We start from the raw sequence: 11522 nt of genomic DNA, 5'->3' as shown, positions 1-11522 counted from the left end.
CTAACAGTGATCAAACTACCGTCAGATTAACAGTTTAGAGAAAAGACAGGATGTCATATAGGTCTGAACATATATATTGAAATAATGCTCCCTCAACTCTCATGTATTGGTAACAAATCCCCCCAAATCATCGTATTTTTGACACAAATTCCCTGAATCTCGCCTATTTTGATACAAGTCTCCCAAATCATCATATTTGAATACAACTCTCAAAAACATAAAGTTCCCACCCGCCCACCCCCCACCAAAAAAAAGGTAGTTCCCATCCACTTAACCCAACTAAAGTAAAGGGGTTGTTAGGGACTTTAAATTGGAGGGACTTTCAAAACATTAGCAAGATAAAGCCAGTTTTCAATGGGTTCAAAGGATACATTGGATTCCTTACCTCAGCAAGAGTATAGGTACAAGGAAAAAATAAAAAAAAAAAGAAATAATGAGAATATTGTTGATAGAACTTGTTGATAAAATCATATCACTAATTAGATAATTTGAAGTTACAAGCAAAAGAACACCAAACAAATATTTTGGGGTTCTTTTGCTTGTCTGCTTACATCAACAATATTCTTACTCTTATGTCTGGATTTGGGGTATTGTTTAATTCAGCTGTATTTTATATAGATATAGATATAGATATAGATATAGATATAGATTTATACATAACTTCATTTCCAGCTGTTCCTACATTTATATAATCACCAACTCATACCACATACTCAGCTCCGGTCCATCCTTATCCTTCATATTTGAAATTTTAAGTTATTACAAAATTGAAAATACATAAAGAATAGTGTTATGATGGAACAAAGTCCTATTAAAGAGGATGACTGGAATTATCAACTACTTCATAATTCAAGAGCTAAGAACAAATGTGAAGCATTGTCATTTGTGTACTTAATGCACATTTACCCAAATTTGAAAATGTCGAAGATCTAATATGGCATTCTATAAAAGCACATATGTTTTTAAATGTTTTTAGTATACCATACGTGCGTTGCACGTGATGCATATTAAGATGACTGCAAAAATCAGTGAACCTCACATAAACTCATTGCAAATAACACCGAATCAAATTAGTTATATATTCTTTACTATAAAAATAGGAAATTCTTATTAAAAAGTGATCAATAAAGCTAATGCCAACTTGCAGGTTGATGGCTTCCCAATTGAAGAAAAGAGCAAATTAACAGAAAAACTTTCATTGTTACATAGGATATGTTTGACTCATAATACTTTAAACAAACAAACACTATTTAAAATGTACTTATTAAAATCAACACAGGTGCAATATCCTCGACATATTAGTTTAAATAAACATAATTAAGTGTATTCATCATAGTGCTATAAATGATGTATCACTTCTCACTTTCTATTTTAATATTTTTATTATTCATGAACTTTCTATTGTTCATATCTTTTTTCAGGCTTGTCATACTCTTTCGCTTCAGTGAAATGTCCTTTGAATCTTCATCTTCATCACATTCTATTGGTTCGAAGTTGTTTCGGCTGCATAATTCTTGAGCGGTTATTCTTCCCTCAATTCTTTTCTCTTCATCTTTCCTATTCATTTTTACCAAGAAAAGATATTCTTTGTCGCAACAGCTCATCATTTTCTGGTACATAGGTGATAAGTTCTCCTGCATTATATTTATGGTCATTTTTTTCTATTTTAGTAATTTACTAATTTTATGGAAAAAAGATTTTATATATTTGAAATAAATAATGTTATATTACCTTTCCTTCTTCATTAAATGAATCTACATATTCTTCAGCTGAACAACCAGTTAGATACCGAGGTTCATCGAAAAGTGTAACATATGCCTTGTCGATATGATCTTTAACTTCCAATCGCATAAGGTACCTTGATGTGAAAATTTAAAGTTATTTTTATTTTTTTAATAAATAAAATTTAAAACTTACTTTATTTCCCATTCCGCATCTTCAGTATTGCAACTGTTGCAGTTAGTTATGATGTCTTCAACAAAAACCTTTCTTTGACAACTCTTGCATGCGGTGTAACAAGGTGATTCTGGATTGATTATTGCTGATATCTCCGCTTTAAAGTAGGAATACATATTCTAAAAAATAGCAATCAAGTTATAAATTCAAAATTTATTATTATTTATCTTGTTAATATCTTAACCAATATAATAAAATACATGTTTCGTAACTGTTGATATGTGATTATATCACCAAGCATAATCTTCTTAGACCTTCTCATTAGCTTCGATGGGGTCTGCTGCATCAGTTTCTCATAATTTTCCCCTTCCCTGTCATCCTATATTTAAGACATGTATTATTTTTTTTCAAAATTACATTAGGAAGGATTTTATTTGCATAAGCATTACCATTCTTTAAGAGTGTGTGCTTCAGTAATGTTTGGATCTATCAAAAATATTGTTGCAGGCTTTGATGATAGCTGCGGAACTCCTGTATTCATTATATGGTTACTTTTTGGCTATATAAAATTTTTAAAACAATTAAATTGAAAAGTCTTACCCATATATCTATTTGGAGTAACATTAATTATTGCTATAATTGGTTTTTGTTTTTTCTTGTGTTCGAATACTTGACCTTCTTTCTCTGCATGTTCTCCTCATAATGTTAATACCAATGGATCCATCCCGTGTCAATTAAAAAAATTGTTAAATGGATATGTTAGTATTTTAATATTTGTTATTGAAAAATTATTTCTTATTTAAAAACACATACTCTTCATTCATTATTGTGATCTCCCTTCTAACTGATGTATTTGTTGTGTACAACGGTCTCACTGAAGTGATGAATCCTAACACATCTGTATAAAGATTAAAAGTACAACGGTCTCACTGAAGTGATGAATCCTAACACATCTGTATAAAGATTAAAATTTTAGTGCTTAAAAATTAAATTTGTATTACAAATGCTATGTTATTAAGATTAAAAATTTAGCATACCGAAAAATATATTTTCATTATTTGTCTTTGTCACCTCTTCGAATCGCTTGAATGAAAATAGTAGGGTACCGATATTGATTTCATTTTCGGATACTGTAATTTTTGTGTTTTGTCCAAAAGCAAGCCCAAATATCGGATTCACCGATGCATATTTCCTATTTATAGGCCTGACTTTACCATTCTTGATGATAATGGTATTGTTGAGATGGATGTATTCCTCAAATGTTGCTATTGTAGCATTGAATAGTGTGGCTTGAATCTTTGTTCCCTGTATTTATTTGTTGTTACTTAAACTTTTTCATTTGAAGAGTTGTACTTACCTCTTCGTCAATCACAATAATCTTTTGAACCTGACCTGAACCTTTTGACGATGAGAATTGCTCCAAGGACACTTTTAGTATAAGCACTTTGATTGAGAAAGATTCTTGATATAACTTCAAATCCTTAATGAAGCTGTATTCACCTTTACGTTGTCTTTCAGCAGTCATCTTCCCTGTAACCATAGTAAATATTAGAAATATCAAATAAAGTAATTTTTACAAATTATAATAATAATATTTTTTTTTCACTATCTTCTTATTGCAATATTTATTGCTATAAAATAATTAAATTTAATTTTGATATTTTTGTTATTGATATTTATTTAAAATAAATAAGTTAGCCATTTAAATGTTTTTTCTAATCTTTCTCTGGATAGAACTTCTTTGTAGACGATATTTTTGGTGTATGTATATCCTTTCTTTTGTTTTCTTTCGCCTTTAACCAGCACTCTTGTATTGTTTGTTGATACACCACGAGATAAAGCAACATATAATTGTCCATGTGAAAAAACATGGTGTGGTAAATAAATACCCACTATACGAATTGTTTGTCCCTGTGCTTTGTTTATTGTCATTGCGAAGCATAACCTTATAGGAAATTGTTTTTGTTAAAATTTGAAAGGGTAATTTTCATTTTCAGCTGGTGATAATGGTATCCTTGGAATCATGACTTCTTGACCCGCATGATGACTTTTTGTTATTTCTGCTTTAATAACATTTTTATCAAATTCTTTGCAAACCATTCTAGTTCCATTGCAAAGTCCATTTGATGGGTCAAGATTTCTAAGCAACATTATCGAGCAATTCTGCTTCAGCTTTAGCTTGTGCGGTGGAAGACCATTAGGCATCAACTTGTTTAAAAATTATTCTTAGTAGTAGTTATTTGGATCATCAATACCCTTGTCAAAACTATGGAAAATAATCTCATCACCAGGAAATTTATCCAAAAGCTTGTCATTGAGCTCATCTACATATTCATTTTTTGTCGTAAGAATAGCTCGTTCTGTCATATATTCAGCTGAATTTGCATTTTGTTCAATTGATGGAAATACTTGGTTTAACAATTCAACTTCCGATTGTCCATTTTTGTTATCTTCAATCACAATACTTTCAGGAAGTCTAATTAGTTCATCATTAGTTGTTTTTTCTGTTCCATTTCCGACACACAGCAAGAATTTACTGAATTCTTCATCATTTTTTGCTCGCATGTTTATTTTTAATGTTATCTTTTCCATCTTCTCCCACAAATAAGACTTTACTAAGCTGGCATTAATTGTTTGGCTCCTTGTTCCTCTTGGAATAACTGGCAACACTTGACGAAAATCTCCTTCAAAAACTACTACTTTACCACCAAACAATTCTTTTATACTCAATAGGTCTTGCATTGTACGATCTACACTTTCAATTGCTACTCATTTTGCCATAGGTGCTTCATCCCAAATAATTAGTGCTGCTTTTCTAATCAAATGTGCAGTACCTTCCTGTTTAGATATATTGCAAACTGTTGTCACAGTGGCATTAATAGGTATATTAAACCATGAATGTGATGTGCGCCTGATGCGGCATAATTATGTACCAAAATTGCAAGTGCACAATTTATCAAGTTATAGTATAAAAATATCGATCCCACGAGGAAGGTGATTTTAAGAGATTATTAGAAATGCTTCTTATATTTTGTGCGTGACAATTAGGAATAAAGAATAAGTGTGATTGTGATGAGTGGTTGTTATGATTTATGTGCAAGAGATAATAAATTGAATTTTAGAGAAGAAAGAATCAAAGAATAAATGAAATCACAAGGCAAGAAATATGAATTAATAAAATCAAGAAATAAAACTAAGAATGAAAAGAAAATTTAAGAAAGTCAAGATGGAGGATTCAAAAGAGGTAAGAAATCTAGAATATAATCCACTAACCAATTTCAATTACAAAATATAAACTATTCTCTTTTTATCATATTTCAACTTAGATTTATTAAGCATAGATTATCAAACCATTTAAGGAAAGTGTAACCTATCAAATTATCATCTAAGTTAAAATTACTATTCATGATAAGAACAACAACATGATAATAATCCTAGAATTCATAAGCATAACCTATCAAACCATTTAAGATAAGCATAGATTATCAAATTCTTCTTCTACCGATTAGTTCTCTAGTTGATTATCCTAACATGAACATTTTAAGTACAAGAGAATAATTCATACAATATAAAAGAAATTAGACTAGTTTCATACAATTCTAAGATTCCTACAAGAATTAAATTCACATCTTAAGAAATAAAAACAAGAAAAAGAAGACTAATTACAAAATTAAAAAGAAAAGAAAAATCTAAACTATGAACAAGAAATAAATCTAATTACAAAGAAAATAAAAATCTAAACTACAAAATAAATTGCAGAAATTAAATGCAAGAAAAATAAATCTACTCTACAAATTAAAGTGCAAAAAGAAAATAAAAAAGACAAGAAAGTAAATCTATACTACAAGCATGAATTTAAATCTAACTAATAAGCAATAATAAAGAAATTACTAAAAAGAAATAAAAGAGAAAAGAAATGCAAACCTTCAAATTGCTCTTCATCTCCATCCTCATCATTCAACAAGAGGAGAAAGAACAAATTTAAAGAGGAAAAAATTATTTTTATTAATTGCAACTAAAGTTACAATTTTTGGAAGGCCTTCTCAATTAAGAGTAGCCCTCCTCTCCAAAAGGAGTTTACAAAATTTTCACACCTCTAACCCCTCACTCTCTACCCCTATTTATAGTAAACATCTGATAATGAGAGCCATTGGATTGAAATCTTATCCAAAAACAACAAATTTCAGCCTTAGATTCGTAACAAACTGCCCAGCGTATCGATGCAGGCATCGATGTCGGTATCGATGCAGGCATCGATGCCGCCATCGATGCAGGCATCGATGCCTGCCCTTCTCCTTTTGCTGTCCGCAGCTTCTTCTTGTTGTTTGCTTTTGGGCTTTGGACATTGGGCTTTTCTTGGACTCTTGGGCTTGGGCTTTGATTTATCTCTTCATTAAATACTTGAAAAAATTCATTGGGCTTCATGGCTTCATTTCTTCATTAAATTATGGGCTTTTTATTGAGAGATGAGGGTTTTGAGATTTATTCTTCATTAACCTGCAATTAAAGATAAAAACAATTATTAGTAGTATATTTATTCATATAAAATAGATAACGAGGGTATAAAATTATAATAAAATGTGATTATCAATGCCCACCAGGTAGTAAAGATGCTGCTACTCCTGAAGTTGCAATTACTATTGCAATCATTCCTTTTGATCTAACATTGGCAATTATAGTTTTGTACAAAAATATTTTTGCCGTCCCTCCAGGACCATCTATGAAAAAAAAACTCCTCCCTTATTCATATTAACTCTGTCCATTATTATTTCAAAAGCTTTTCTTTGATCTTCATTTAATTTGTACTTACCATCTATATCTTCCTGACAGACTTCAACATCTATCTCATCCTGTATGATTTGTAGATTGCATGATGGATTATCTATTTCATCCTCTTTAAATTTAGGTAAATCAAAATCTTGTATTGTCTTCCCCATGCTCTCTAGGAAATAATTAACTCCCTCTAATGTCCATGCAATTTGTTCTACATCTGTCACTATAGATCTTTGAACGAAATCTTCAGACATTGCTGGTCTATATCTCTCCCATAATAATCTGACATTTGTTGGTTGACAATAAACTAGAATAGTTGCAAATAATCTTCTTAATGCGTATGGCATCTTGAAATTTACTGCTTCATCCAAGGATTCGACTATACTATCGTCGGATTCTAAGAGTCCTCTTTTCTGTGCAGACTCTTTAAAAGTCTTCACAAGTAATCCATCAACAGTGAGTAGGTCATCCTAAGAAGTAGGACCTTTAACATGATTCAATAAAAGCCTTAAATAATATCTCTCCCCCTCTATAGGATTTGCTGAATTTATTCGTCCAATCACGGCCTTTTTTCCCTCTCATTCCAACATTTCTTTCCTACTACCCACACATAATGTTCAGGAAATTCTTTGTACAGCAACATCCTTGCTTTTTGATCTGAAGCACATTTTCTAAAGAATTCTGTAAGCATTGTCTTAGCTGTGTGCTCCCACGTCATAATATTTTGAAGATCTTCATTATTCCAATAATAAAAATTTTGCTTATTTGGAAGATGTAATTGGAGGTTAATAACAGGGGGTTGTATATCATTCATCTTAAATTCAAAAATCCACTAAATTGCTTCTTGTGTTGATACCCATCTCGCATCTTGGTATTGTTTGATCTCATCTACTGGATGTGTTGCCTCATTTGATGCAATGCACACAGCTGCTTTGTCATGCCCTTTGTATATATATTTATAAAGATATTCTACAGCCTTAAGTCCAGAGCATACTTTAACATTGATATGACAATTATACCTACTTAATAGGTAAGGATTGTATAGAACAATCCATTGATTGTCTAAAATTGTGTTACGTACAAAAATTTTCTTTCCATCATTCCTTCGCATATATATTGGATAGCCATCACCACCTAAACTTGTCTTTGAACAAAAAGGACGTGGGTAGTGATATTTACATTTTCCGTCAACCATGCATGGACTTGTTTTCGTCAATGATCCACAAGGGCCATGAACCATATGTTTTACCACCTTCGCATGCAACATTGGAAATAGTGATTGATCTGATAATTCTACCGATATAAATTTATCAAAATGATCTGGGCTCATTAGCTTATATTCATGTTTCAAAATTAATAATATATGAGCATGTGGAAGTCTCCTTTTCTGAAATTTAATGACATAGACACGTGCAGCTACTTTACTAAATACTTCTTTCTTAAATAGCTGGTATTTAAGATCATCTATTTTCCCTCTAAAAACTCTAGAAGAAAGATCTGGTCTATCCTGTGCTGTTTGTCCATTTAGAAGCTCATTCCTTATTTCATCCCAATCTGGATTACATGTTATTATAATGAAGAGATCCGGTTTACCGTATCTTTGAACAAGAGCCATAGCGTCCATATAATGACGCCTCATATCTCTTGGTCCTCCAATGAAAGATGGTGGTAAAACTACTCTATGTCCAACTTGATCTCCACGTGTTTCCCCAGTAGTAACACTATCAACAATTCCTTGATGTAATTCTGCTCTTATATTCGATTGTTGTTTTCTAAAGAAATCAAGTCGCGTTGTCTCTAACTTCACATACATGTCCATAGCAAACTGTTGAAATAGTCATCCAGCAAGTAGCAGAATTGATTTTATTGGATACCGAATTTGAAGCTTGTAGCAATAATACTCCCTACAAGAAACATATTGCCCTCCTTATCTTTCGATATCTGTTATAAGCTTAAAAATTTTTAGAAATTGATAAGATATGATATATTTTACTTATGAGATTAAAATTTGGCGTTGGTTTTACCTTGTGATTCCTCCTCATTAAGCTGTCTAGCTAAATCCAATGTTTTTACCTTGTGATTCCTCCTCATTAAGCTGTCTAGCTAAATCCAATGTCTGACTTTCTTCAGTCATATTCTTTCGTTCCGACCCTTGTAGATAAACTGTTGCCACCCACTCTCACCATTTGGAAATAAAATCGGATATTGTTGAGGATCATAACAACTATAATAATGTTTGACTTGATGCCTTTGTCTAGAGTGCTCTTGTATTATAATCTCTCTATTTAACGGTTCATTTGGATTGTATCCTTCTATCCAAATTGCTGCCACTTTCTTTGCTGTTGGAGAGTTATAAATCCTTTGGTCAAGATTGGTGTTCTTAGATATACAGATTTGTAATTCTCTCAACGTTGGTACATCTTTAAGCCTTCATAGAATTTTCGCTTAAGGATTGTCTTCTAGGATTTTCATTATAGTCTTTATTATATTTTCTGATAATTTTTCTTCTTGTAAAACATTCATCCTATTTTGCAATTCATTATCCATGTCATAAAAATATAACTGGAAGAAGTGAGGTCTATCATTTTGTGGTATCAATCCAGGCAAACTATGGTAAATCTGACCTTGCGCTCTAAAAGTGTATATTACATCCCTTGACGATGCCAAGTTTTTATCAATTGCTACCCCAAATGAGGTGAATGAGAAAACACTATTGTATGCTCTAATGTTTCTCCTAAACTCAACACCCTCATTACAATCCGATGATAGCAAGTTATATAATTCATCTGGGATACAAGGTTCCACAAGTACCGTTTCTTCATTATTACAGCAAAAAGATGGGCTGTCATATTCAAATTTCATTGCTCCACAATGAATGCAACTTGCTATCTTTCCAAGCTTGTATAGTTCTGAACAAGACAGCCTTGATATATTTGTTCCTATACGATTGTAATATGTTATTAGTTAATTTTGTATACTGTAGAAACTTAAATTATTATATTTATAAACTTATCAAAGCTCACCATTGCATTCAACTTGGTAATTGGATGCTCGTTCTAGCCAACGTGCACTTCTTTTCATTGATTGATCTTCTGCATTTGGACTACTATCCATAGTCCTCTTTATTCTCTTATTTCGACACATCCTTCTAATATAAGCTTCTCTTTCCTTAGTAGTTAACGCATTGATAAATTTTAAATCATTGAAATAAAATAAAATTTTGATTTACCTTGATTGATAGCTTTCTACTCCTCTAATCAATCTCGGTCACCTAACATCAACAATCAAATAAAGATAATCCATCAAAAATCAAAAAATCAAACTGGAAATTACAAGTTACAAGAATTACAAAAAGGTAATAAGAATAACCAATTCATATCCATACTTACAATTGGAAGAAAAACCCTTTGTTGTTCCATCAAAATTGCAGCGGAAGGTATTTATAGAATCACCAAATGGAAGGGGAGAGCAGGTGAGAGGTAGAGGGAAACCGACGGAAGTCTGAACGTCGAAATAATTTAGAGACGGGGAGAGGGAGAGGGGCAGGGGAAAGCAAGGATAACAGAGGTAATAAAGGGATTTGGGCGTTTTCAAAGAGAGAGGGAGAGGAGAAGGGGAGAGGTCGTGTCGGTGTTGAGAAATGGCAGAAGAAGAGAGATGAAGAGGCGGTTGCGAAGGGGATAAGAAGGGGAAAGTGTATATTTTAGATTATTATAAATTATAATAGTTATATTGGATTGGATAAAATTAGAATTACAAAATTTGAATGGGGTAATTTGGGTATACAAAAGTTTTGACAATGGTTTTCTCTTTTATAAGTAGTATAGATTTACAATTCCCTAGTTTACTCTTGGGCAAATTAGCAGCACATGAGATATGTAGTGTAGGCCAACACTTACAAGCTTGTAGAGATAAATCTAATGCATAGAAGATGTGGAAAAAGAAAACGTCGGCGACAAAAGTGCGAAGGAAAATTTCGTGAAACCAAAAATAGCAGAAAGAATAAAGTTGTAAAAAAAAAGTGACGAATTAATAAAATAATAGAAAAATCAGGATAATTAAAACAGCATGTTCTTTTTGTCATAAAAGTCGTAAAAACTCGGGAAAAGTTTGTTTTCAAAACAAAGGGTATTGAAAGTTCAAGTCTTAGAATCCTCAAGGGTACATAAGTGCTGCCGAAAACTAGTAAGAACAATATTAGTGCACATGGGGAGAAAAGGTGTTTTAAGTGTTTTTCTTAGTCTTTATTGAAACACTTCTTTGCCGGAATGTGTTATGAAACCCTCCATATTATAGACCTAATCTCTAGCTGATTAGAAAGCAACGATGGTTAATTTAGAATTATTAATCATCAATTTTAAAATTCTTCAGGGTTTAGAGTACTTATCTTGTGAGAACTTTTCTTATAACATCTCTCATCCACCCACAACTAAGGTATGAACAATCAACTCTCAACTAAAACCAACCAATATACTTCTTCTAAGTTTCAATCAAGCTATAAAACCCTACTATGATCCTATTCATACATCATAGCGATCCCAAATTCAGTATTTCATTTCATAACTTGAATCAAAATTATGGGACAACTTTGCACACGCTTCCCATCCAATTTCCTACTAGTCTCATCAATCATCCTCCTATTGTCAACACAAGTTTGTTTGCAGGCCAAAGCCCAGGCCCTTTGCCTTTCTCAATTTGCCCTCGCCAACGAGGCCTGCAGCTTTCTCCGGCCTGGTGGCCCTAGAGAAGTCGGGCGCAAACATGAAGCTCAATTGATTCCTCAGAGCAGCAGCAACCACCACGGTCACCACCACGACAGCCATGATCAACGGAGAGACCCGGAGGACTCCGCC

General features: G+C 32.4%; 2 protein-coding genes across 3 annotated transcripts; both read right to left on the bottom strand.

The window, feature by feature from the left end:
* LOC109850401 (replication protein A 70 kDa DNA-binding subunit B-like) lies at positions 543–2610 on the bottom strand. 2 transcript variants are annotated; one of them, XR_002249419.1, is made up of 4 exons: positions 2497–2610; positions 1918–2275; positions 1732–1858; positions 543–1634 (listed from the first exon to the last, which is right to left on the bottom strand). XR_002249419.1 is itself a non-coding variant. In XM_020420423.1 (3 exons), the coding sequence occupies exons 1-3, from the start codon at positions 2070–2072 to the stop codon at positions 1353–1355; spliced, it is 564 nt and encodes a 187-aa protein (XP_020276012.1). In that variant the 5' UTR covers positions 2073–2481; the 3' UTR covers positions 543–1352. The 2 variants fall into 2 exon arrangements, 1 of the variants encoding a protein (XP_020276012.1); XM_020420423.1 differs by lacking the exon at positions 2497–2610 and having other exon boundaries at positions 1918–2481.
* LOC109847591 (replication protein A 70 kDa DNA-binding subunit B-like) lies at positions 2806–10335 on the bottom strand. The gene is made up of 6 exons (XM_020416823.1): positions 10059–10335; positions 9899–9940; positions 9693–9817; positions 3254–3426; positions 2934–3201; positions 2806–2849 (listed from the first exon to the last, which is right to left on the bottom strand). Exons 3-6 carry the CDS (start codon positions 9811–9813, stop codon positions 2806–2808), a joined length of 606 nt encoding a protein of 201 aa, XP_020272412.1. The 5' UTR covers positions 9814–9817; positions 9899–9940; positions 10059–10335.

This window comes from Asparagus officinalis, chromosome 7 (assembly GCF_001876935.1).
Source record: "Asparagus officinalis chromosome 7, Aspof.V1, whole genome shotgun sequence".
Taxonomy (NCBI): domain Eukaryota; kingdom Viridiplantae; phylum Streptophyta; class Magnoliopsida; order Asparagales; family Asparagaceae; genus Asparagus; species Asparagus officinalis.
This window is presented reverse-complemented; position numbering and strand designations above follow the sequence as displayed.